The sequence below is a fragment of the Cryptotermes secundus genome, unplaced genomic scaffold (genome assembly GCF_002891405.2).
Source record: "Cryptotermes secundus unplaced genomic scaffold, Csec_1.0 scaffold323, whole genome shotgun sequence".
NCBI lineage: Eukaryota > Metazoa > Arthropoda > Insecta > Blattodea > Kalotermitidae > Cryptotermes > Cryptotermes secundus.
Window position 1 is genome coordinate 1,112,706 of NW_019738961.1, and position 27,897 is coordinate 1,140,602.

The 27,897-nt window shown below is 43.0% G+C and overlaps 1 protein-coding gene and 1 long non-coding RNA gene across 11 annotated transcripts in view; one reads left to right on the plus strand and one right to left on the minus strand.

The window, feature by feature from the left end:
* The window catches only part of LOC111871432 (titin), a 175,861-nt gene that overhangs the window by 94,422 nt on the left and 53,542 nt on the right, over positions 1-27,897 (minus strand). For all 10 annotated transcript variants that reach the window (XM_023864536.2, XM_033754251.1, XM_033754252.1 and 7 more), the window contains exon 2: positions 3,375-3,477. In XM_023864536.2, coding sequence (XP_023720304.1) covers positions 3,375-3,459 — 85 coding nt within the window. In that variant the 5' untranslated portion in view covers positions 3,460-3,477. The remainder of the gene's footprint in view (positions 1-3,374; positions 3,478-27,897) is intronic.
* On the plus strand, positions 1,492-27,379 carry LOC117282860. The gene is made up of 3 exons (XR_004513773.1): positions 1,492-1,526; positions 19,474-19,615; positions 23,262-27,379. It is a non-coding gene; the product is annotated as an uncharacterized LOC117282860 (long non-coding RNA).

Below are 27,897 nucleotides of genomic sequence, written 5' to 3' on the forward strand. Positions count from 1 at the left end.
AGAAACGATAAATCCCCCCCAAAATTTAAAGATCCGGTGGGCTTTCAGGTATTCTCAGCGGTAATTATGTAGTGCACTGTCCCGTAGCACGTGACATCAAGTAGTCTGGTAGAGATTTACATATGTTTCGGTGGGACCTGCTACCCCCATTTTCAAGATAAAATAATGGAAACAAAAGATGCCTTAGATGTATTGGTAAATATCTGTTAGGCGCTAGGGCTGCAGTATAAATAGAAAGAAAGTGATGTTGGACCTTGAACTAATAGCCATGAACGTGAAAAGGAAAACAGAGCTAGAATATTGCGGTTTTCTGGAATGTGACGCCGTGACGCTGTCAGAAACTAGACTATATACAACATCGAGAGTAGGATGGCAAAGACCAGTAGTAGCTGTAAACGACAGACCCGTCCTCTTCTCAGAGAGGGTGACCCACATCAATAAACTCGTGACAGTAAAAAAAAAGTCTTGGATACCAGATGGCGTTTCACACCAAGACAGACTTCCCGACTGACCGTCGGTTGTAACATAACTTTGACTACCAAAAACAAACTCCGTGGCCTGTAGTCCGCAAGCCAACTATACCGACCGCGCGGCAGCCGACTTTGACTATCTCCTCTTTTATTTTCAAAAATGCGATTGTGATTTATTAATGACGTTCCCAAAGGGGATTTTTCTTTGCCTCGCTCGCTTTTCAAAGGATCTAATAGCTACGTTTCTGTTAATGGTCTCGTATTAATTTCTGGTGACAGGACTCGAACATTTACAATAATTTTCTCTCCATCCAAAGAATTAGTTAGAAATCCAAAGCCTTGTGCAACAATCCACAAAAATGTTATGAACAGAATTGAGCCACTCGAAAATATACATCACATATTTCAGTTACAGAAGACATCTTACAAGAGGTAATTTGTATATTGTTAAAGTAATTCCTAACTCACAGCTTCGATTCAATTAACTGTCATTTGATGCATATAACGATCACACTGAACAGAGAAACACGTTTATCGTCTTCAGAAACATCCTAATGCCTTATAAAGCATCATTACCTTAAACAGATAGCTTGCATACATACCGTGTTGCCCTTAACTGACCAGACAAATACAGAATTACCAGAAGCAAAAGGAGACAGTACATTTATTATACTATCATGAAAACAAGAGGATATTTATCAGTTGCAATGAATGTTCTGGGAGGTTGTAACAGAAAGTGCTTGTAATGACGTATAAAAGAATAGTCACATGACTAAGCAAGCATTATCTCCAGAGGATCTCCATGTTACATGTAAATGCAATCGAACATGAGCAAAGATGCAAAGCTTCATACCGCTTACTGAGTGTCCTCTCACACGGTCACAGAAATAAGTTCAGAACACATCAGTACACTGCAATGTGTCCGTTGTCCGCACAGCAAAAATATATTTTTGTATAGGACGACTTTACAGGCGAACATACCAAGTTATTTCAGTCAGTGTAGCGACGGGCTGCGGGTTGGATGACGGAGGAACTGGTGTTCGATTCCAGGCAGAGGTAAGGTATTTCTCTCACTCCACAGGATCCAGATCGGTTCTGGAGCCCACGCAGTCTCCTATAAGATGGGTTCCGGGGGGCTGTTTCACAAGGGCATGAAGCACACCACTCACCTCAGTTTACTGTCCAGGCCAAGAATAGTGAATTACCTCCACTTCCCCACACGTCTTCTTGGTGTGGGGCACAGGGACAACTTTACTTTTGCCTTTATTCCATGAGCCAGGATAAGTAATACATCGTGTAGAAGTGTCATTTATCCTTATAATAAAGACCACTGTCTTGTGTGACATCGTGTAGTCTGGTAGAAGTTTACCAAGATTTCGGAAGAATTGCTTCCCAGCTTGAGAGTCGAAGAGAAAACTGACAAGCAAGCAAAATAATTATACCCTGAAGAAGGAAGCTGTTAGTTCCTCCGAGATACTGGTACGATTACATGGTGTTGCACATCCCAGATAATGGTACATTTCATAATTGCCGTCTTGAGAACTTCATATCTCACTTACTCTCCTCAGGTTCATGTATTTAGAGAATTGTGCGTGTATATTGTACGTGTATTTGGAGATTATATTAGAATGTCTGATTTCTACACTGAACATCAAACGTTGAAATACTGTTCAAATCTTGGAATTCAGAAACCCAGACGCTTACACCGGAAACACATTATGGCGACGTGACACCGTCCTCTAACCTCACATCTGTCACAAGTTTGATTCCAGCTACTCTGACGGCACCCAGAACAGCCACACGTTCACTTATTCACTTGTCTTCGTAGTGTTAACTGAATCGTAACGATTCTATGACTAGTCATTGGCGACGGACATTCGCTCCTGCGGGAGATATCGCATTTGTTTTCGGGGAAAATTTATGGGAAATTTTCGGCCAAATCCTCAGCCCCAAAATTCAATGCCGAACAATACCAATGGGTACCAGAGGCTCTTTCCCCGGGAGTAAAGCGGCCGGGGCGTGAAGCTGACAACTCACCTCCAACTACTATCGAGATCAAGAAAACCTGGGTTTATATATATCCATTCGCCCATACGACTTCATGGCGTAGTGCTTAATTAGTCAAGTACAGGGATAACTTGGGGGCACGCGGTAGCGTAGTGGTTGAGGCACTATGCTACACGTCGGAAGGTCGTGGGTTCAAATACCGATGAGGCCATGGAATCACTATGTCCCTGGGGTTCACTCAGCCTCTAACAGAAATGAGTACCAGGAATTAATTCAATAATTTTTCTGGGGAGTAAAGCGCGGCCAGCGCGTAAGGCTGACAACCTTACCGCCATCTTTGAGCCGATTGTCTAGATAATGTGGGACCCTCAACGTCTCACAACCCTATGGGCCTTCACGGCCTGGTACAGGAATAGCTGTACTTTTACAGGGACAACTTTACCTTTATATAAGGTAATAATATTATGCGGCATGCACTGTCTTCGCTCGCTCGGAAGTTGGGATCGTGGGTTCGAATCCCACTAAGGGCATGGATGTTTATGTGCGTTTTTCTGTGTTTGTGTACAGGTAGAGGCCTTGCGACGAGCTGATCACCCGCCTAAGGAGTTCTACCGTATGTCTAAGATCTAGTAAAAAACTGAAGTGAAACGGAGAGTTTCATGGAGGCAGGCCTAGGCCCACTGGGGCTGTAGCGCCAATAAAAAAAAATGTTATTCAAAATATAATTTCTGATTTTTAATGAATGCAGTAATTTTAATTAGATATGAACTGGAATTTGACGGTCGGCTGTTCCTCCAATTTGCTGTAGGCATCAGTCTGCTCAAATGGTGTTCCTGCAGACACGCTACAAGACGCGAATGGGAAACCAAAGTAAGCGTAACAAATGAAAATACTTACCAGCGTCGGTGAACTGAATCACGAGGAAAATAACGACGCCTATAGTAGTGCCGATTCGTAAAGACAGCCCTGGCCCTGACGCCATGGCGCTCCCTACCCAGATCTGCAACAAGATATGCAAGAAATCAGCTGATAAACTTAACACATTATAAAATGGACCAACACAGTTCATTGTGTAACTAGCGAACTATCCCGAAGTGTGCGCATAAATCTACAGTTTCTTCATAGTTTTTTAAGACTGATTCTGTGTTCAGACGTAATTTAAAATTTCACTCAGTTTGCCGAGCAGACTAGCTTAGCAGTAACGCCCTAGGAAGTCCTCGATTAGAACATCGGCCGGGACACTGAGGTTTTTCCTGATTTATCTCAGCCGCTTCTGTCAACTCCAGATTAGCCTCCCGATTTTAAGCCATGGAGCACAGACAATGACAACTCAGTAATCTACAAAGCAGAGTCACTGACTGCTTGGAGATGAGCCCTTCTTCAGAAGCTGTCAACTTCGTGGCTACTCAACAATTGTCGAACATTTTATAGAACCCCGAAGGTTCATTACCGTGCCCACAAGAGCACTCCACTAACTCCCATTATGAGAAAGATCAATCCAGTCCATACCACCCCATCCAATCTCTCTATGAACCATTTTAATATTATGTACCAACGTCTTGGTCTGCCTACTGAACTGCCGACCAAAATCCTACATATACACTCATCTTCTCCCCATTCGTGCTACATGTCATGCCCCTTACTTCAAAATTCATTCCAAAAATCATCATATCCGTTTTATTTTTCACTAATTATCCTATCAGGTAATATTATGTAGCTTGGGTTACTAACAGAATAGTTAAGTAAACCATGAATAATAAAGAAAATAATTTAAAACAAAGACATACAGAACTGACGTTTGAGATACTTTTCGTTAAAACAATAAATAAAGTCTAAATGTAAGGTAGTGCAGCCTGTGTATTAGCCATCAACAAATCCGCTCAGATATGCATTACACGAATCAATATCCAATCTTTGACGATATGAGATCTTGATAACGGTAGTTAGAGTTCCAATTTCTGAAGATACGACACCGTGTAATCCGTTGAAATTCGACAGACGTTTCGGAGAAACATGTTGCCTCCAAAGTGTCAAGGAATAAGCCAAGCAAAAATCCAGCATGAAGCACGTAGCAAGCAGACGCTACTTCCCCTGAAGACAATTCAGCAGATACTCCTAACTTTCAATATAACATATGAGGGGGGACCCCAAGAAACGGAATTTGTTTACAAAAAAAATTATTTATTTTTACGTAACAAAACTTTAATCCCCTTCAAAGTACTGTCCATTTGATTCAGTGCACTTGTCAAAACGTTTTCTCCACTGCTCAAAACATTTTTTAAATTCATCGGTGGTGACGCCTTTTAGTGCTTCAACATGAGCAAAACGTTTTCCCTTGAGGTCTCTCTTCATCCGAGGAAATAAAAAAGTCGCAAGGGGCAAGCTCGTGTGAGTACGGAGGGAGGGTGTCATGCCTACTCAGCGTTGTGTGGGCATGCGCGTTGTCATGATGAAAGAACCATTCACATGTTTGCCAAAAATCGGGACGTTTTCTCCTTAAACTGTTATGCAACCTCCCTAAAACTTCCAAATAATAATTCCGGCGATCTTCCAGGATGATTCGACGAATTTTTGTCACGTTTTCATCAGTTCGGGAGGTCGAAGGACGTCCACTTCAAGGTTGATCATTAGTTGACATTTCACCACGTTTGGAGAGGGAGAACCATTCGTAAATTTGTATTTTACTCATGGGGGCTTCCATGTAGGCTGTTTGTAACATAACCGTTTCTGCTGCTGTTTTCCCCAAAGGGAATAAAATTTCACACCAGCACGTTGTTCGTGCGAATCAGCCATTAAAAAATAGAAGAATTATAAAAAAGTCACTTGGGAAAAAATTTACCGAACACTAACGCAAACTTCTCTAATGACACCAGCCGGCATGCTAATTCAGGAAGCTGCTGCAAACAAGCACCTAGCGGCGGAAGCCTGTACTACAAGCGCCTCGCCTTCTAGAAACAAATTCCACTTATTTTTGGGGTCCCCTTTCGTATACTCGTATATGGCATTTTCCACGCACAGTGCTCGCAAAAAAACATTACTAAGATCCTGAAAATATATACAAAATCAAGGTTCGCATATACAGAGCCAAGCTATCATTTGTATTCAAGAAGAACACATTTAAAATAGGTCTAAATCTGTGGTAGTTATTAGGTAATGGGATCAAAAGGTCTTTATTACAAGGTGTGGTGTTATGCGGACACGTGGTTATGTCATGGGTCGCATGCACGCAGTATGTTGGCACGTTTCGATCCGTGTACTAATGCTTACAAGACGTGTACTGTATGTATACAATAGCTATAGAAGAGGATGTGCTTCGCACGCTTGATTGTTTGCAATAAAGCACGTGACGTCAACAAGAGGCTCGAGGGATTCCCACGGCACACACACATTTGCCAGTCTCGGATTCCTTGGCCAACTGGAAGAATGGCACGGATGCAGACAGCGCAGTACATAATATACTGTGACATATGTACCAATGGGATGCATAAACACAGGAGCTGCCTAATGACAGGGGCCAGTAGCGGGTTAGTGTAGTGAACCTAATGGATTCAGTGCAGCTGTGCAACTATTGGGTTCTCATGAACATGCCAGTTCGAGCGATAAGTAGATGCATTAGAAATGTATAGTAGATAGATAGGTGAACAGACTAGGAAGACAGATTAGATTATAATGATAAGTTAGATAAACAAGAAAATCAGATCGTACATTAGAAATATTAGATTATATAGATATATTAGGAAGACAGATTAGGTGATCTCGTATGATAGATTAGATAAAGAATGGCTTAAATAGATTAGATAGCTAGACTCAATATGTATATCACAAAAGCGTCAAACAGTCGACAGATGAAGTGGAATGGATCTGGAAGGAAGGGGTTGTGGCTTAATCGGAGTATTATCCCGATATTTTCCTGGAGAGACTGAGGAAAACTAAGAAGAATCTCAGTAAGAATAGCCGGTGCCACGGCCTACATTCGAACCGAATACCTACAGAAAACGAGACAGAGACAAGCACAAGACATACAGACAGACATATTAAAGAGCTCAGAATCAACGGAATCTATGGAAGGCTGCCTTAGATTTAGATTTGGGAATTTTGTTGGGATGAGGATTTATATTTTATTTTGTTATGAATACAAATCACGCTACTTCCATCTCTCCTACCCTGAAGATGGAAGCAATATGGTCTTCCGAAAAATTAGCCATATCCCAGACTACAGTGTCATAATATACTATAAAACCAAGGGGAGGGAGACAAATGCCAAAGGTTTCTTAATATCCTAGGACTTGCCATTTGTCTCTCCCTTGTTATTCGCTTGGTACATCTTCTGTTCTCGTTATGGGAGCAGCACGTCCTTCGGAACCCTAAAATAACTTCTACAGGATTCCAAATATACGGTCCTTCAGACTCTGCACTGTGAGAGTCTAAAATCCAGCAAGATGCGGTGTGTTGTGTGTGAGGTGGGAACTGCATTTCTAAATACGTATTATTTGCATGGATTTCATGTTCAAAGGGAATGATTTTTAATCGTTTATTTTGTCAGAATTCTGACTTCCGAATTTATGTCAGCGTAACACATAATGGCTTGGTTATCGTCAGAGTGAACACGTGTTTATGGCATACCCGGTGATGGAACACATTGTAGGCCGACAAATGAATATTCCTAGCAGCTACGAGATTCTCATCAGTAGTGTTGCCACGCACATCTGGGGCTAGGAGTGACAATGTTCACTCACTTGAAGACACCAGTCCGGTAATTACATTTCGGTACATAGATAAATCCTATGATATCCAACCTTAAAGCCGTGGGCAAACTGGTGCACTCGGAAGGGGCTTTGGGTGCACTCTAGAAGTATAGATCATTAACATTTTATTTGAACATTAGTGTATTCTAGAAGAGTAGTTCTAAAATTTTGGCACTTGGGAGTGCATCACACTATAATTACAACAGAGAAGTGTTTTCTTTTGCAGTAGTTGTTTGAGGCACTATGTTACAATCCTCAAGAACGCGTGTGTGATTCCCGATGAGGTCATTGGATTTCTCAATTGACCTAGCCCTTCCAGCCGCACTATGGCCCTGGGGTCGACTCAGCCTCTAACAGAAATGAGTCCCAGGAATCTTCCTGGTGGGTAAAGGGCTGTCGGCGCGTGAGGCTGACATCACCGCCATCTGCGGGCCGATTGTCTACAGAAAATGTGGGAGGACCGACCCCTCACAACCCTATGGGCCTCCACGGCTTGGTACAGGGAAAGCTTTAGTTTATCATTTAATGGCACTGTCAGTATCAGTACTACATGGCGTCGAGATGAGACAAAATTTGTAAGAAAAGTTCGTCTTTTTTAATGCCTGTATAAATATATGTAATATCACGTGGATCTATAGATCCACTCCCCATACTTCGTGACGTAGTGCTTATTAGTTAAGCAAGGGGACAAATTTGTACCAAACATATCATCAATAATCCATGTCTTATCAAAGGAGAGTGTATGGTTATGGCTACGAAATCACTCTATCGTCGCTACGCAACGGCTCGATAAAGAATTTCCCATGACATATGTATGTTTCGATTTCCCTATGAATATAGGAATAAAGTTGAAAAGAAAGGTTCTAACGCCGACATAACAGTCTACGTCATTATCTGACGATGGCGTAACCTCATTGCCATAGCAGATGGAGCATAGGGACGAGCCTGATGTCAAAGAATCCACTATTTTCAGGGACAATCAATAAGGCAAGGTAAAGCTAACCCTGTAACAGGCCGTGAAGGCCCGTAAGGTTGTGAGACATTGAGGCATCCACATTTTATCTACACAGTCGGTTCTCAGATGGCGATGAGGTTGTGGGCCTTAACCACCGGCCGCCTTAACCCCCAGGAAGGTTTCTGGTACTCATTTCTGTTAGAGGCTGAGTCGACCCCAGGGCCATAGTTCGGCTAGAAGGATTAGGTCAATTGAAAAAAAAAAATACCTCATCGGATACTCGAACCTGGAAGCTTCCGGCTTGTAGCATAGTGCCTCAACCAACTACGCTACCGCGTGACCCCCCCCCCACAGGGACAATTAATTCATTTTTACAATCATTTCACACATATTCCATTACCTCACCCTTAGTTCCAGCTCTTGTCCTCCAGTTCCTATACCAATTACCGTTTTTCTTGCACAGCTTACTCTTCTACCCTGAAGATGAAGGCAGCAGGTTATTCCGAAATGATGGGTTAAGTTTCTACGAAACATAGGTGAATTTCTATCGGACTAAAAGGCGTCACGTCCAAAAAAATAGTACAGTCCCTGTTGTCAGAACCTCAGATGAAACTTGCTCTCAAAAATATTTACCAGAATACACGGCATAGCATCCCAGAAAACAGAAACATCATATATGAAGTGTTTCTATTGTGCCTCACAATGACACAAGCTGTATACATTTCAAGAGTTTATATATGCATATTCATTATCATATCGTAATGATGGACTTTTGAAAAAAAAAAAGTCTTTAAATAGAAATGAAGTCTATTTCACAGCTGGCAATATTGATGTGTGTAAATATTACATAACTTTCGTATGCGTCAATCTGCCGTTACGTGCGCTCATAGCAAGAAAACAAAGGACGGATATACTCGTACAGTCATGTTTATTTGTGTCTTCTTTTCGACTCCCGGCCCCTGAGTATAGGCCGGCCCGCACTGAGCGCAGACGCTGCATCACGAAGAAGACGCAAGATGGCGCATCTTGTGCCTACACACAAATGGACACTGAATTTTCTTTTTGAATTGAATTGAATTTATTTACATTCTATAAATCCTAAGCAGGTTAGTACCTTTGGATACAGAACATGTCAAAAGGTTACATACATAAGTTTAGGCAATTTTAGCTTAAAAATTAATATAACTTAATTTTACATCATTCTTTATTTACATTGAAGTATTCATCCAAAGAGTAGAAGGATTGAGCATGTAGATAATTCTTTAACTCTGATTTAAACTTTTTAGTATCATTGCCCAAGTTTTTAATACTTTGTGGCAGATTGTTGAACACTTTTATGCCAGTAAAGTAGACTCCTTTTTGATATACTGATAAAGTTGATGAGGGTAGGTGGAAGTTNGAATGAAAGTAGGCATGGTAAACCATCTTCAATGTTTCCTGTGACAAAACTGAAGCGTTCGAACAAATTCCTCGATAGAAATTTTTGCTTTAAATGACAACGCCATGACTGATTCGTTTCACATCCTTCCTTGGAGACGAGTCCTTCTTGGGAAGCTGGGCTACTAAAAAATTCACAACATTTTATGAAATATGAAAGTTCACCACCGTGGTCAAAAGAGTCCGCCACTGATCCCTCTCCTAAGACAGATAAATACATTCCAAACCGCCCCATCCTGTTTCTCTACGATCCATTTTAATATATTTCTTCTATCTATATCTGGGTCATCCCAGTTGTTTCTGTAATTCTGGATTTCCCACCAAAATTCTATACGTAATATTCTCCCCTTTCGTGCTACATGCTCCATTCATCTCACCCTCCTAGAATTCATCATTCTCATTAGATTTGGCCAAAAGTACAATTTTGAAAGAGTGGTTGGTTGAGGCACTATACTACAAGCCGGAAAGTCGGGGGTTCGGTTCCCAATGAAGTAATTCACTTTTTCAATTCACCTAATACTTCCAGTCGCACTACGGCCCTGGGATATACTCAGAAATGAGTATCATGAATCTTCCTTGTGGGTTAAGGGCGGCCGGCGAGTACAGATGACATCACCGTCATCTCTGAGCCGATTGTCTGCAAGATGTGGGAACCTCGATGTCTCACAAACCAATGGGCCTCCACGGCCTGTTACAGTAATAACTTTATCTTTTTACCTCATTACGCAGTTTTATTAAATCTATTGTTTATCCTACCACATTCTTTAAAATTAATTTTTCACTAATCATTCATTCGATGCTATCTGACGAAGTGAAAACTTCGTTAAGTAAACCAAGAATATAATTTTCTTTGAGCGACTCTTAAGTAATATCAGCTGTGTGGCATGCAACCTGCATTGTACCAGTGCCTAGTAGACATAAACATTGGTATGTTTACTGCGTGTCCTATGCACTGAAGGCCTCAATAAGGATCAAGACACTGCGCACATCCATTCATATACAGAGATGTTAGGGGACCCAAGGTAAACGGCGCGACACACGAACCTCTGTCTGGACATCATCCAGGTACATGTGAACAACCCAACACGAAATTCGCCAAGTAACGTTAAGACATCAAAGCCAGGAAACCTGTTTGTTGGACTCAGAACCAATAACAAGCAGCTTGACAGGTCCTTCACACATAGCATTGACTCCACGGGTCACATCGAGACTGACTCACCGTGTCCGGGAACAGAAACTACAGTAAAATCGACCATACATTCATTTTTCCTAATACACAAGAAAGGTGTTTGAACTGCAGGTGTTAAAGAGTGACTCACTACGCCCAGGAACTGAACCTGCAGTAAAATCCATCATTTAAAGTATTATTTCTCATCATATTTAATGGCGCTGTTTGAGCTGCAAGGGTCAAGAATGACTATCTCCGAGAATTTAACCATTTTTACGTCTTATTTCTCATAATATTTAACGACGCTATTTGAGCTGTGAGGGTTAAGAATGACTGTCTCTGGGAATTCGACATACAGTTAAATCTACGATTTCTTTATTTTATTTCTCATCATATTTAATGACGCTGTTTGAGCTGCAAGGGTTAAGAATGGTCATCTACGGCATTAGAGTCTACAGCTTTTACGACTTCTCACAATAATTAACGACGCTGTTAAACAGGAACGACTAAGAGCCGATCAACATGTCCACAAATTAAAACTACTGCAGTATTTGAAGAAAGCAGTCTTCTGGGATTTGGCACCGTGTATATGTGGTGTTAACCGACGTTTCGGAGGAACGTATCGCCTCCATCTTCAGGGTAGAAGGAAAAATATAAGAAATCTGCAAGCGAAGAGACCGTGAAAACCGGTAAAAGCAGAGTGCACAACTTCTGAGTGATAAGTTGGTTGATGGATAATATATTGGAAATGGTTTTGGAAAGGAAGTGGTCGTGGTATATTCTAGGTATTATCCTGGTTAATTGCTTGGTGCTACTGAGGAAAACTACGAAACTCGAGAATTTCTCGAATACTACAAGTTTAGAGTGTTGCCACTAAAGCAAATGTCAATAAAAAATTGATGAATAATTCTAATAAAATTATTTTATATATTTTTAGGAGTAAATGATTGGTATGGCTCAGAATAGGAACCACTGATGTGCTCTTATGAACACGGTAATGAACCTCCAAACAGTTCATAAATTCTTGAGTAACTGAAAAATTGGCTTCTTCTCAAGGATTCAACACCATGGAATTAGTTAGTTACAGAGTAAATGGCGCTGCACACCGGAGTTACACAGGACACACTAGGAAACAATGCCCTGAGGGTGAAAAACAAATTCTCAGTTCCACGGATTTCTAATTTATTTAATTACACTGTCAGATATCAGATTCTACAGCCTTGAAGAGAAGAATTATTAATGAATAAGGAATTGGACAAGGATATGAAAGGAACAGGTCGTGGTCTAATTTAATATATTATCCTGACAACTGCCTGGATACAAAATAATACAACTGTCGGTTCCTTACATATCCTATCCGGTTTATTATTCATTAATTTAACCTACTGTCCGACGCCGGGGGGGGGGNAGTTGGTTGAGGTATTATGCTACAAGATGGAGGATCGCGGGTTCGGTTCCTGATGAGGTCACTGGAATTTTTCAATTGACCTAATCCTTCCAACAGCAATATGGCACTGGGGTCGACTCAGCCTCTAAAAGAAATAAGTACCAGAAATCTTCCTGGTTTCAAACGGTGGTCTGCCTGCACGTAAGACTAACAACCTCACCGCCATCTGTGTAGTCTAAAAAATGTGCAAGCCTCGACGTCTCACAAAATTATGGGTCTCCACGGTTTCTTACAGCGATAGCTTTACCGGTAGCGTCATAAAATAAAATAGAAACGACTAAATCCAGCCGTTTCCGGGGGGCACAAAGGATAACTCGTATGAGAACCGTTGGTTTAAGCCATTGTTATGCCAGTTACTATAGTCGTTGGCTCGGGTTTGTAAGGAAATGACCTGATGATGGGAAGTTTCCCATACACCGTATTTATAATGAGTTAACAGTAAATACGGCTGGCTCTCTGAACAGGCAAGACTCCAAGCAGTAACTTATGACAGGAGTACTGAATTCCAACTGACATTATTCTGACATCTCATACAGTGAGACGAAGGAAGGGAGGAGGGGAGCACAGAAAGCAAAAAGTTTTCAAGAGCAGTGCATGGTCTAGTCGACTAGTCTAGTGGGGTGAGCAGACTGGTTTTCGAGTGCAAGTCGGTTCGACTCCCGATTGCGACAGGAACTACACAAACTTAGGTCCTTCGTAGCTGCCTTCAGTCGCATCAGACAAGTTTCGGGTATTAAGCAAAAACAATAAAATCTAAAGTCGCCCATGCTTAATTAGTTAAGCATTATAATAATCAGAATACTATATAAAACCATAATTTTGCCTGTGGTTACGTATCGGTGTGAAATTTGGTCTCTGACATCAGGGGAGGAACATAGACTGAGGGTGTTTGAGAACAGGGTGGTGAGGAGAATATTTGGACCGAAGAGGGATGAAATAGCAGGAGGTTAGAGAAAACTACATAATGAGGAGCTTCATAACTTTTACTCTTCACCAAGTGTAATTACAATGATCAAGTCAAGGAAGACCGACAGGATATGTAGCACGAATAGGGAGAAGAGAAATGCATATAGGATATTGGTGAGAAAGCCAGGAGAGAGACCACTAGGACGACCAAGACGTAGGTGGGTGGATAATATTAAAATGGATCTTAAGAGAGATAGTATGGGATGTTATGGAGTCGATTGCTCTGGTTCAGAATATGAACCAGTGAAGGGCTCTTGTGAACACGGTAATGAACTTTCAGGTTCCATAAAACCCTGAGAAGTTCTTGAGTAGCTGCACAATTGGCGGCTTCTCAAGAAGGGGTCGGCTCTATGAGTGAGTGAGTGAGTGAGTGATTATGCCATCAAGACATATGGGGTAGTGGAGACAGCTCCTTTTTTTTCTTGATCTCGCACTGGATGGAGGCGAGTGATCAGCTTGAAGATCCTGCCGCTTTACCTTCAGAAAAGAGTCCCGAGGGTTCAGTGGGCCCCAGAGGTGGTATGGACTTTATGGAGAAGAGAAAATTTTTGTCCCACCATCCAGCTTGTAGACAGTTACCGACTGAGCTATCCAAACTCGTAAACACCGCTCTAAGAACGTCAAAACCAAAACAGTTATAGAGATGAACTTGAAGCGTCCCTGTTGGTGATGTCGCTATTTATTCTCTGTGGATGTCATTAAATTTTCTGCTGGTAACCATAAATCCAGTTTTGTGTTCCAGTTCAGTCCATATGGCTTGTGTACATGCAGTGGTTCAGGCCATTAGGTTGTACATCTGACAGCGAGGTCAGCAAGTTGAATTCAGACTCCTAACGGAATCACCTGCAATTTGCAGCTGAGAACAGTGGAACACAATAAACGTACACATCAAAATGCGGATAGAAAATCCTATCCATATGGTGATTGTGTTTTCTTTTTGTAAAACAAAATTGGGGCAAGAGACTTGTGGAGTCACCATGATCAGACGCACAAACTCCTAAGCCCACCGTAATAGACAGATGATGACAAATTAATTTGAGGTGAATGAAATATACTGTTAAGTTTACGGTCCTCTTAGTTGTGACGTATAGCATAGTGGTCTGGCAGACACGCTATTGTAAAATGCAACAAAAAAGAACAGATGTGATGGGAATTTTGTGATCTGAGGGTGTAAGAACTACATAGTAGCAGGACAACTCTCACAGATAGTTCTCAAATTTATCTACCGTCTCTTCCTACACTCTCCGCCCACTAAACTCCCCCCCGCCACCTACCGAAATGGCTGGATTACTCGTTCTACACACTTCAGCAGGGAACGCCATCAGGCAGACTAGAATGGTGATTACGGAAGGGATTACGTTCCTTCTTCGTCTCTTCCAATTAAATATAACAGAGGAAGTTGGTTAAGTGGCAGCTCGCCCATGGCTGCTTGTCGCCAGAGAGCGCAATTCTGCACATTGTTGAAGGTCCCTATCAGACTGTACGGTGACAGAAGGAACCTAAATAGCTTTACAGCCTCTCTACACCTACAGTAAGCTATAAAATGTCCCTGCACAGTCACGGAAAGTGCGGTTCTGCACACTGTTGCAGGTCCCTATCAGACTGTACGGTGACAGAAGGAACCTAAATAGCTTTACAGCCTCTCTGCAGCTACAGTAAGCTATGAAATGTTCCTGTACAGTCAGGAAAAGTGCAGTTCTGTACACTGTTGCAGGTCCCTATCAGGCTGTACGGTGATAGCAGGACCCTAAATAGCTTTACAGCCTCTCTACAGCTACAGTAAGCTATAAAATGTTCCTGTACAGTCACGAGAAATGCAGTTCTGTACACTGTTGCAGGTCGCAGGAAACTAAATAGCTTTACAGCCCCTCCACACCTGCAGTAAGCTATAAAATTTCCCCGTTCAGTCACGAAAAATATCGAGAAAAGTTTCGCCGGCTGCAGCCAAATTTTCCGGAAGCTCTTACTGACGTAATGACACGCAGAACACATAAGCTGATGTATAATTCTTGGCGGCCCTGCCTAATACATTGTCGCGAACCACTGTGGGGGGAGCACGACCCAAAGTTTGCGAAATTATACTTATAATTCACGATGATAGTGATGATAATGCTGAATAAGGAATTGTCATCACTTCATTAACAGCAGGAATTAAGTCGGGCAGTTTGGACTCCATGCTCAACAGGTGCGCAGAACAATAGCTTCAGGTTATCACCCAGCGGCCATCATTGTGTAATGGAACGCGGACATGATATAATCGATGGAAGAAAAATTCGACCACCAAATACAACAAAGCATAATAGACTTCTTTTTTTTACAGACAATAAAAGAATGGCGCATTATTTATTGAACGTAACTTCTATTTTGCTCTCTGGTAACCGGCGGGTGATTACGCACGTGCATTCCTTCGAGTGGATTTACTTTAGGGTGTTTTTAGAGTTGCACCTGGGCTTAATTAATTAAGCATCACACCAAGATAAATGAGAGAGTGACGTTACAACTCAATCATCCTTAACTTAGACACTAGATGGGGGTGTTTGGTTAGCTTCACGCTCGTGCCGCTTTATTCTCGTAACAACAGCCTGTGTTAAAAATTATAAAGGAGGCTGGAGGGGCCCTAGAACGTCTGCCGGGGATCAAACACCAATACCCCAGACGTCCAGCCCACAGCCTCGTCCCTATATCAACTGAGCTATCCCGGCTCCTTCGATGCTTTCACCAAAAAGACTATAGAGTAATGGTACTGAGGCAGATAAATAATGAATTTGAAAGGATAGGTAATGACAATAGTACAATACCTACACCTGGCTGGACGGGATTCGAACCGTGCAATTTCTGGACATAAGTCATTAATGTTGCTGCCACACCAAACTCGTAGGGTGCAGAAGGCTCAACTCCATCTGTCTTCCTTCGCAAAATACTTCTCCTTCAGCTGTGTGATTCCCACCCTCCAGCGTATTCCAGTTCGGAATTACAGTCTGCTTCTATGAACATTTCACACAGCTGTCAAATATCCTCTGATGTGGCATCAGACCGTGACACGGTACGTAACTGCGCGTACAAATATAATTTCTACGTTCATTTTATTACATAAATATGAACGGAGCTGGACGACCTAGTGGGGGTTCAATTCCTCGTACGGGCAACAGTTTTTTCTCATCTCCATGACGTCCAGACCGCCCCAGGGCTCCACCCATCCTCCTATGTAATGGGCACTGTGGTTTGTTTGCCTGGGGGTAAGGGACAGGGACATGAAGCTGACCACTAACCTCCATCTGGCGTCCAGGTCAAGAATGATGGAACTATGTGTGAATCCCCACCCCCCCAGCGTCTTCATGGCGTTGTGACTGTCAAAGTGTCAAAGTCAAAGTTATGCTACGAAAAGTCAGCCAGTCCGTCTTGGTGTCGGGCCCAAGACGATATTTATTATAAGACAGTTGAGGGTTTGTTGTTGTGAGGCGGCCTCTCTGACGAGAGGACGGGTCTATCATTTACAATTGCTGCTGGCCCTCGCCAGCGAAGTCGTTCTCGGATCCGAGTCCTGCGGAACTCATGATCATATTTTACAGTCTCAGATTGCAGACTGTCCCCAACTTGGAGGGCCAGGTCCCCGTATTTATATCCCCCCACCCCAGGAACAGGGTGATCTAGTTATGTCCCCAGGCATTTTGGTTCCCCTCCCGTCGCCTCCTACGACTAGCAGGGCTAAGGTGGAGGTATTCGAACTCGCCCCTACCGTTCTGATTGGTTTCTTCATATATATAAATTTTAGTTTGTACCTCACAGGAAACACGAGACTTCTCCGCTGCAAAGCCCAGCCGGTTAATGCTGTTAATAATCAGCCTTTATTATGAGAATCGCATGAAACACAAATGCACTGTGTGCAGAACGCAGAATTTCATTACGTTAACGTGGGTACTGCATATAAGAACACTGGGCTTCGGCTTCAAAGCGTTAAATAAGGAAGAGTTCTCGTTGTACTAACTGGGCAAATATCGCACAGAGACAAGCGTTTGTTCTCTGAGCGGCAAGGGCTTCCTCGAGCAAAACCTCAGGAGTCCACAGTGCCGTGGATTTTAGGACGAGTTACTTTTTTGTTTCTTTTCTTTCATTCTCTTCTTCCAGAATGCGAATCAAATGTGTTGTTACGGTCATCAGGGGGAAATGAACTTGCAACAACCTTGGGACGTGGCGACTTGTGACGTCAGAACCGACCCTTCCTTCTGCTTCACGTTACAACTTCTGAAAGCCACAATTTGGATGACCGAGGAAGGCGCATACTTTGCGGTTTAGTGTTTTTATTAATACCTATTTCACTGCCATGCTATCGTCTTCATAACAAGAGATTCGATTCAGCCAGAAGTGACTATCTTCCTGTACGTGGTGTTCGAAAGTTTAATGCAGAAGATAAGAAACCTGAAAGCAAACGTAGACTTGTCAAAGGTAAAAGAAAATCAAGCCTTCTCCGTGCTTCATTAATTAAGCACCGCGCCATGAACTCGTGTTGGAGAATAGGGTTATAGCTCCTCGCCACTATATGGGAGTCGTTAGCTTCACGCCCCGGATGATTAATCCCCAGGGAAAGAGTCCCGGTACACATTGCATAGGAGGCTGGGTGGGAAATGTCAAAGTTTAATATTGTTACTGCGCATAATTAATTAAACACCGGGCCATGAAACTGCTGGGGAGCAGAAGTGCATCTCCACTATTCTTGACTTCGGCGCTAAATGGATTTGAGTGGTTAGCTTCACGCCCCTGACGTTTTACCAGCAGGAAACAGGTCGACATTATCCACTGCACAGGAGGCTGCGTGGGCCCCAGGAGCCGGCCTGAACGCTGTGGAGAAGATAAAAATGTCTTTCCCCCGCCGGAAACAATACCATAGCCGTCCAACTCATAACCCATCACAATACTGACTAAGCTATCCCGGTTTCAAAAGTAAATATATCTCTGTCCTTAATCCATGGCACGAAGGCGTATGGGTATAGCTTCACTTGTTCTTAAACGGGGCACTAGATTTAGAAGCGGTGACATCTCCAGAAATGTGCCCCTATTCCCACTGGACAAGAGCCTGCGTGCGCTGTGTGTTGTACAGAGAACAAACACCATTAAACACATACAACTAAGGTGAACGAGACTCTAAAAAGGAACATTGAAACGGCCGCTGAAAAAAGGATGAAAATATCCTACGAAGCAAATTAACAACGACAATAACAATAACAGTGTGCCTAACGGTACTAAGAACAAAACGTACAGTGCAGTGGTCCCCCAAAATAATAAATGTTGCCTGATGATGGCCCATGTGTGGCCGAAACAAGTAGCAATGACATCAAATGTACATATTCAGTGACATCTTAAAATATTAACAAACAATTTTAGTGAATTACATACATATTTTAGTGTCTTCTAAGAAAGGATTGAATTTGTTGCACTACGGACGGAAAATTAAATTAAAAACTAATGAAATTGTTATGCTCCTGTGCCGAAGACTGATGTTTGTCACTTTGGCCGTGCCATAGCTCAAGCGCTTAGTCGCTGGCTTCCCACCGCGGCGGCCCGGGTTCGATCCCGTGTCTGGTCAAGTGGGATTTGTGGGGGACAAAGTGGCGCTGGGGCGGGTTTTCTCCGAGTACTTCGGTTTCCCCTGACAATTTTCATTCCACCAAATTCTCCATCATCATAATCACCGGGGGCACGCTCCAATAGGCCAATCAGTGGCTGCCGTGCCGAGTGGACCCAACTGGACTCGACCCCCCACTAAGTGAATTTAAAAAAGAAAGTTTGTCGCTTCTGTCATCACGAAGGTTACCTATTCATTTTATGGTATGCTGGATAAACCACAAAGCTGATCTGGACGCTGTAAAGGGAATAATCTCTTGTCCATGCCAGGAATTGAACCCCGGTCCTTGGTCCGTCTCCATGCTACTCAGACAACTCAGAAACATGTATGGAGTCCTCTCTTGCTTGAGCACAGAAACGTTGGCTAATGCCCTTCACATCAAATGCCTAATTTGAATATAAGATTCGTCTATATGAAGTACGATGTTATATACCAAGCTAAAAGGACCTGCTTTCTCAAGGATGGCAGGTGTACAGAAAATACATAAATCTCTTTGCTTCAGTGTACCTTCATATGCATGTTCTGTACAATAATGGACGTCGAAATTGTGTAAATATTCTCCCATGGCTGATAGAACAGCCACTATGAATAAAACTGAAACGAAGATTATTTTATCATGGTATTTGACTCTGCACTGTATCGTTATCTGTGATTCCAGGTAGAATGATACCGACGTTTCGGAGGAACTTTTTCCTCCCATCTCCATTATAAGAGTAACCCGCGGGGAGAAAGCAAGAAACGAAACTGGGCTGCAAAAGGAACAACATGAGAAGGCAAGGCCAAACGCTTGATAAAAAAAGGTAAAGATATCCCTGTAACAGGCCACGGAGGCCCATAGGGTTGTGAGACGTTGAGGCTCCCACATTATCTAGACAGTCGGCTGACAGATGGCGGTGAGGTTGTCAGCCTTACGCGCCGGCCGCCGTTTACCCCCAGGAAGATTCCTGGTACTCATTTCTGTTAAGAGGCTGAGTCGACCCCAGGGCCATAATGCGGCTGAAAGGGTTTGGTGGTCAATTGAAAATATATCCACCTCATCGAGACTCGAACCCGCGAACCTTCAGCTTGTTGCATAGTGCCTCAACCAACTATGCGACCGCGTTCCCCTTTCTGGGATTAGGCGCCGTGTATATCTTTTCTGAACCGACGTTTCGAAGGCTGGAGCCACCTGCTCACGCTTGCGGATTTTTCTACACTGAAGACTGAAGTGATATGTTCCTTCGAAACGTCGATTCACACAAAATCTACATGGTGCCAAATGCCAGAAGACGGCTTTCTTCGCATAATATGTGGGTCGTCACATTTTTACCTTCGTTTACCATCTATTTCCATCCCAGACAAAGTAAACCCTCAAAAAACGTACATCTCATGTTTTAACTATAAACGCTGTAGAACATGTGAGAGAAGTTGAAATATGACCACAGATGGACGTACAATGAGTAAATATTTGTATTTTCACTATTCATACGGGTCTTTACTCCATAGCAACTCTAGCGGCGCTGTCTTCAGATGTTTTACAGAAACAAAAGAGTGTTCATTCTTCCTATACCTGTCTGCATATGTCCTGAAAAGCCTGCAGTCTTGCCCTTGTATGATCTTAATCTTATCAAGAGCCAGGGTAGTTCAGTCGGCATAGCGATCAGGCTGCACGACCGAGACTCGGGGTTCGACTCCCGGTAGATTCAAGGGTAGTTATCTTCTTCGTAACTTCCAGGCCAGCATGGGGCCCATCCAGCCCCCGGGATTAAAGGGGCACAAGCTTCAAGGTGATCAATTCCCTGCATCTGGTACCAAGGTTAAGAAAGCTGGAGCTACATATTAGCTTCCTCATTCATCTTCAAGACGTGTTCCTTAATTAATATTATCCTTTTCACTGTTAATGGATCGTCTTGGTCAATTTAAAACAACAACTGCATGGAGGGAATGAGTAAAACCATAATAGTTGGAGTCACGCTGATATCCGAATCGGGCATCTCACAAATATAAATACCTCTTGAGCCAGGGGGCACGCTGTAGCGTAGTTGGTTGAGGAACTATGCTACAAGCCGGAAGGTTCCCATGAGATCATTTGATTTTTCAATTTAAATAACCCTTCCAGCCGCACTATGGCCCTGGGGTCGAATGAGCCTCTAACAGAAAAGAGTATCAGGAATATTCCGGGGGGTAAAGGGCAGCCGGCGCGTAAGGCTGACAACCGCTCTGCCATCTATGAGCCGACTGTCTAGAAAATGTGAGAGCCTCGACGTCTCACAGCTCTATGGGTCTCCACGGCCTGTTACAGGGAGTTGCGAGCTGGATACAAGACCACACGGAGCCCCAATACAGAAGACCACAATGTGAACGCTTGCAGCCCTGAGAATATCAGAACTTACGCGGTTATTGATATTTCAATTCGTTGAAACCGTGTGCCAAGGTTCAGTGGGAGAAATCGAAGTTACCAATAGCGGATCATTACCTTAATTGAGTTCCGTCTGGAGGATGGCCGAAGAGATGGTTAATGCAAACCGACTAATATAAATGGACCCAGTAGAAAGGGAAAAATATGTGTGGGGTCGTAAATGAAAGCAACATTTTTCCGCTCTGCAAAGAACACCCACGTTGAGACCGACATTGAGTAAGGCAGACATACCGCCCACGCGAAGCACTGCCACACAAAGAATGGCACATGTCTCCTTTGTACCAGCCATGCCCGTTAGCAGCCGGCCAGTCAGGAAGTGGGGGAGCTACTTCTGATTAAATGAAGAACAATATTAGGGTCTTAACGTACGTGTCGATCAGTCATATCACTCATTCACTCCCTCATGCAGCTGAACCCTTCTTGAGATGCCGACAATTGTGCAGCTACTCAAGAATTTCCCAACATCTTATGGAACCCGAAGGTTCACTGCCGTGTTCACAAGAGCCCTCCTGAGCCAGATCGATCCAACCCATACCATCAAAACCTATCTCTCCAAGACCCATTTTAATATTGTCCACCCACCTACGTTTTGGTCTTCCCAGTGGTCTCTTTCCTTCTGGCTTTCCCACCAATATCCTATATGCATTCCTCTTCTCATTCGTGCTACATGCCCTGCTTATCTCATCCTCCTTAACTTTATCCCTCAAACTATACTTGGAGCTCCTCAGTATGCAGTGCAGTCAGTCACATGAAGACTAAGATTTCGAACCAGACTTTGAGATCCGCTCCGTCGAATGACTTAACGGAGTACGAGTCCCTGTCTCATCCCGCCATCCTTCCAAGGGGAAACAGAACCGGTTTTGGCAACACTGTGATTTGGGGGCGGGGGGTAAAACTATCTCTGTAACATGCCGTGGAGGCCCATAGGCATGTGAGACGTCAAGGTTCCCACATTTTCTACATAGTCGGCTCACAGACTGCGGTGTTGTTGTCAGCCTTACGCACAGGCAGGCCGCCCTTTACCCCCAGGAATATTTCTGTTACTAATTTCTATTAGAGGCTGAGTCGAGGTTTTGGTGGTGGGGGAAGAAAAAATACTATATAAAGGGAAGAGACGAAAGACAATATAAAAAATTAATAGTACTGTCTTTTGGGTTATAACGTAGTGTAGTACTGAGATAGGCCGTCGTTTCGGAAGAACATATCATCTCCATCTTCAGGATGGAATATTAAGCCAACAAGAAACCAACAAAATAGAACATCCTTCTGCCATAGAGTATTAGTGTCCATAGAAATTGCAGCACATCCTCCATTTAGCCTATTTGTTTCAGGAAGGCTTCACGGCACTACACGTTTCACATTGGAGGTGTGTATATATATAATGTTCGAAATACTACCAGTATAACGAAACAACCATTCTCAAGAATCGGACATTTAACGAACTCTCATTATATGGCGGTCTTCTGAATTATGATACCGTGATATGGTATGTGGGCACCGACGTTTCGGAAGGAAAACACAACTCCACCTTCTGCAGTAAACGGGGCAGTATGAGTCTAAAATTTTGTGAAGTTATTGTCTTATTAATACTGGTACTGGACGCTTCCATCTTCTCGTGTGGGTTTAAAAAAAAACATGTCGTTTCGGAAGCTTCCTCTGCTTCCTTCATCAGAAAAACATATTGAACATAGTATGCACAGCCAGTATCTAAAACGTTTCGTTAACCAAAACGTTGAGATTGAACATGACCAGCGTGTCAAAACGCTGTTACATACCGGACTACACAGTGTCATGATCCAGAACAGCACAATGTAAAATCTTAATTTGCACCGCTAACTACTCAAATGACTGTGAGGCTACGCTGTTTTCTTTCTTCATGATGGAAAGGAATTAGCAACTTTGCTTAGCGTCTCGGTTGAGCGCTTCTGGTAACTAGAAATTTCGTTAGAAAAGAAATCTGGAAGGTAGGAAATTCGGAAAAAATACAAACAAATACAATAAACAAATCTGTGAAATATCTCATTCTATTTCTTGCGGAATCTTTACAGTGCATCCCAGCTGCAAAACAGACGTTGGATGGTGGGCGTGACCCTACAAGTGCAACCAGGGAAGGCAGACAAGACGAAATGGCATGTTGACGAGTAATGGAGCATAGACCAAGACAATGTCCTGCCCCAGACTCGCCGAACCAGCCTTTGTTATTGCAGAACTGAGACACTCAGATTTGACGTTCTGGCAAACTAGAACTGTGAAAAGTAAAATTTGCTGGTAAATGGTGCTGTATAATTTGGTAGACGGCGACGGAGATCTCGGAGTAGTGCAGTGCTTCTATCTTCACGGTTGTATAAGCGGAGCAAGCAAGCAACCAGTCAAGTAGGGGAATCAGCACTGAAGTTCACCAATTGATACTAAGCTGATTATCTAGTAATTCCAGCAACAAAGGCTCAATTTGAATATTATCAGCCCAACACCCCCGTGCTTCACGTGGACTTCTCTCCAAGCAGTTTCCATACTAAATTTCTATATGTTTGTAACTTCTAGGGTCATCCAAAGGAAGCGTCTAACGTAAGTCTTTTAGAGTCTAATATCCCCAGATCTTTTACGATGAGGACGCTGTAACCTTGGGCTACATCTGGGGGGTTCCTTATCGGATGTACGAGACTGCTTATTCAGTGCACTTCCAAGCGCATGCGTCCTTAATAAGCTTCATGGCACAGACTCTAGAATAACTTTCAGTAAAACATCGCTCAGTATACAAAGAAATAACTCATCACGGAGGTAATGATGTATTCCCGTGTGTACGAAAGTTCCTGAACTATCGTTCTCATGTTTATGTGACCACAAAGAATTTTATCACGATTTCAAATAAAATAAATAAGGCGAAATCTTCCTTGTAAATATAAGTAACTAGTCTGGAACCTATTTCTTTGGAACATAAAAAATCACACTTATTAAGCAGCAAATTATCGCTCAACACCGCGGCGTGTAGACTCGTTGCTGGGCAACGGTCATAAAACGACGCCCGTTGCTGGAGCAGCGGATTCTTAATGAAGGTGTTACGCAACCTGTTACTGTGTAACGCGAACATATTCCCGCGGAAACGGTTAGAATACGAGAATGGGCGGTGTTTTCTATGTAGTCCGTGCTGAGGAGTTACCTTGAAGAAAATTGAGGCGGTCCAAGTTTGTTCAGTTTTGCACGAGAGGCTGTTAAGATAGAACCTGAACGTATGAAACTGAAGAATCTCCACTATTAGAAGCCGTTGTCAGGGAACAGCTGGTGAAAACATACCAGGCTGGAAAAAGATTAGTGGGTAGTGTGGGGATTAGCGGTGGCGCTGTAACTATTTCTACTTCCGGGTCGTATGTATAAGTGATCGATAAATACAATATCTAATCCCAAACCCCGTCGAAAGTTACCCTTGTAGTTTGTAGACACCTGAACAAAAGGAATAGAGGCCAACAGCGATTGTGAACGAGAGACCTATCCTCTCGTAAGAGAGGATGTTACATGAGGACTATAACCACGAGTGTTCGGTTAAAAATAGTACTGGTCGTGGGTCTCAAGGGACTTGTCGCCAAGACGAACTGATTGGCGGTAAACCACTAGTCGTAAGTAACTGTGACTCTGAATCTTACGGACATCTGGTAGCGCTCCTTTTGCGGGAGATCAGCCCGTCGCAAGGCCTCTACCCATACACTACAATACAAACAGAAGAAACCTTGACAACTACACGTCGAGTGGCTTTGGAATCCAAGATCTCAGTTTGTATGATTTGAGATTGCCAGAGCGGTGGTTATGGGTTAAAACGCTGTTGAGTCCACTGAAAGTCAACCTACGTTTCGATGTTTCTCCGAAACTTCGGTTCAAGATCCTGGTGTTCGAGAGACGAAGACAGGACTTGTAGATATGGAGGCCACTGTCCTTTATATTTGCATAGGAGTGTCACTCAACCTCTTACTTGAAACCAGCTTCAGATGTGCCACCAATATGGCTCCAAGAAACAAATATTAGGGAGGAGTGGCCAAAGTGCGGTGGGAAACTGAAGATCCACTCTTGCGTTACTGTAAAGTGCCATTAAAAATTAAGCTGTGGTGAGACTGTGTGGGCTGGAAGGAAACATTCACACATAGACATACAGCTGAAGACGTGGGATTGGCAGCAAAACTGAAGTGACCACGTATTTCCCCATTCATTGGCGATTCAGGAGAAGTAGGTCCTGTGTAGAAACGACAAGCAGACAAACCCGACTCTTGTTTATCAATACAACACTGAACTTTGGCATCCCACACGGTTTACAACGAAGTCCTCAATGGGAACTAATAATAAGAAAGCTGTCTTAGGGTACTTCGTCGACTTTTCGGGGGAAAGCCTACTGCCTACATTTTCAGTGTAGAAGAACAAACAGCGTTTTACTTGCCTCGGTTGCTGGCTTACTCTTCGGCCCTGAAGATGGGGGCAGTACGTTATACCAGACACGACGAAGCAAACAGACGCTTTCGTAATCGTTCCGAACGAGCCTAAAATCGTTGCAGAATAACTGCAAGTTGTAACGTAGGCCCTGTGCTGAGTCGATTAAGTACAAGACCATGAAGACCTGTGAGGGGAGTGGAGGTATAGCTTCAGACCGGCCTCCTATCCAATGGGCATTGAGGTTGTTTCCCCGTGGTAAAAGGGCCAGGAGCGTGAAGCTGGCCACTCATCTCCATCCAGTGCCGGGATTAAGAATAATTGCGAGGAATGGGATAAAGGAATCTGGTTCAGAATAGGATCGGTGGCGTGCTTTTGTTTTCACGGCAATGGAGCTTGCGTTTCCATGACGTAACTAAACGCTAACGAGCTGGAAAACAATCAGCGAAATCATTCCGCATGCTTCCTCACATACGTCTGACTTTGTCTATACCACTGAAAGTAAAAGCGTCTGTTGTCTGGTACAACATTTCTAGTAGCGCAATACCAAAAAACGACGAAATTCGTCTGACCGACAAAGCCCGGTTCCGACAAAATCAACATTTCACGACTGGGGCCTTAGCGGTTGAGCCGCCATCTTCGTGCACATTCTCGTATATATAGTTCTATTTATAGAGCAGGTCTCCATACATGACTGAAATTTAGTCGAAATCCTTAGAACCTATCGAAATGTGTATGCATAAAGTGCAACAAATTCAATCACCCAATTCAAAATCATTCTTATAATCCCTTACGCGTGAAAACATTCACCGGGAATCGAGCTATGACCGCTAAACTCTTAAATACCAATTGCAAATAAAGGTAGCGAGGCGCGCAGGTGTCCTTCCAGCTATTCATACAGACGGCATGCCGAAAACCACTATTTTGTATTCTGAGGGGCCCAAAACGTGTCAATCCGTCAAAATACCGCGATGGCTTCATTCACATCCGCAGTATTTTCTCGCAAATATACTGCGGATGTGAGAAAGTGAGGGTACTCTGTCCCATAGTGAAACTGATGGCCTAATAATTTTTAATCCTGAGAAAACTTAGATGAAGTGGTACAGCGTTACATACGTAGACCGTTTACGATTGGTTGTTCTTGGAGTAAAAACTGCCCCCATTCGTTATACAACATGTCAAGTCAGTCCTGAGTCATGTCAACGTCCGGACTAGGAATCCCTGATACAGATAATTATGTTAAACCTGTCTGGTAGAAGCGCCGGCATCAACAAGGGTCACGGTCAAGGAGCGATCGACATCAGACATAACACAATTACACACCGAGGCAGCACTTGACCATGAGAACATACAGGGTGTTACATTTATGGGGAACATGGAAAATGCATTGTGGCGTATTTGCTTCATGCAAGGCCGGTTGAGTCACAGAAACAGCAGGTTCTAAGTAATACACGCAACAATACAACAACGGGATTATGAAATCCGTTTATAGGCAACGGCTAGGTAAACACATTTCCGCGTCTCGGACCGTGCTATGCAATGAGGCGACGTCATCAACAATACGTACTGTGTTTTCCTGAAGTCTGTGCAGAGTGTTTATAAGAGAAGTAAATTCAGAAGCTAGAAGGACGAGAATGGAGCATGTCCTTAGTGAATTGTGAACTTGAATACAGATTAGGACAGAAAAGTAAAAGTAACTGAAGACAAGAAGATTTTATAGTTATCTGAAGTGCTAGTTTCTGTTTGGAGATCCGTTGCTAGGTGATGACTAGCGGAAACTGAGAATCCTAGTGCGTGTGCAACGGTGAACTGCAAATTGTGCAAATTAGCGATAGCGCTGCATTAAGCGTGATTAAGAAAACTTGTAACCGAAGTGCCAATAAATCCAAACATCCAAACTAGAACTTGCTATCTACTTTACACGTAGATCCCTTCCTTTGAGAGCATTTTCTTTACTAACTGTGCCAAATGTAGGTACATTCTTCTAAATAAACACAAATTATGCAGTTATAAAATTTCGCAAATATGTCGTTCAAGGTCCTCTGTACCGACCGACCGAATTTTAATGTGATTTTAATAGCTTATTCTGAGGTTTATTTTTTTAGAAATTATCTTAAAAAATTGAAAAGTTATTATAAAGAAATGTCAAAGGGTATTCAGAAAGCTCAACTACAAGCGTATCAAATGCAATAAACGAGAAGCCTGCGATTCATCAGAACAAAATTAATCTAAATCTGATTAAGTTAATATTTCGCAGATGTAGCGGAAAGCCTT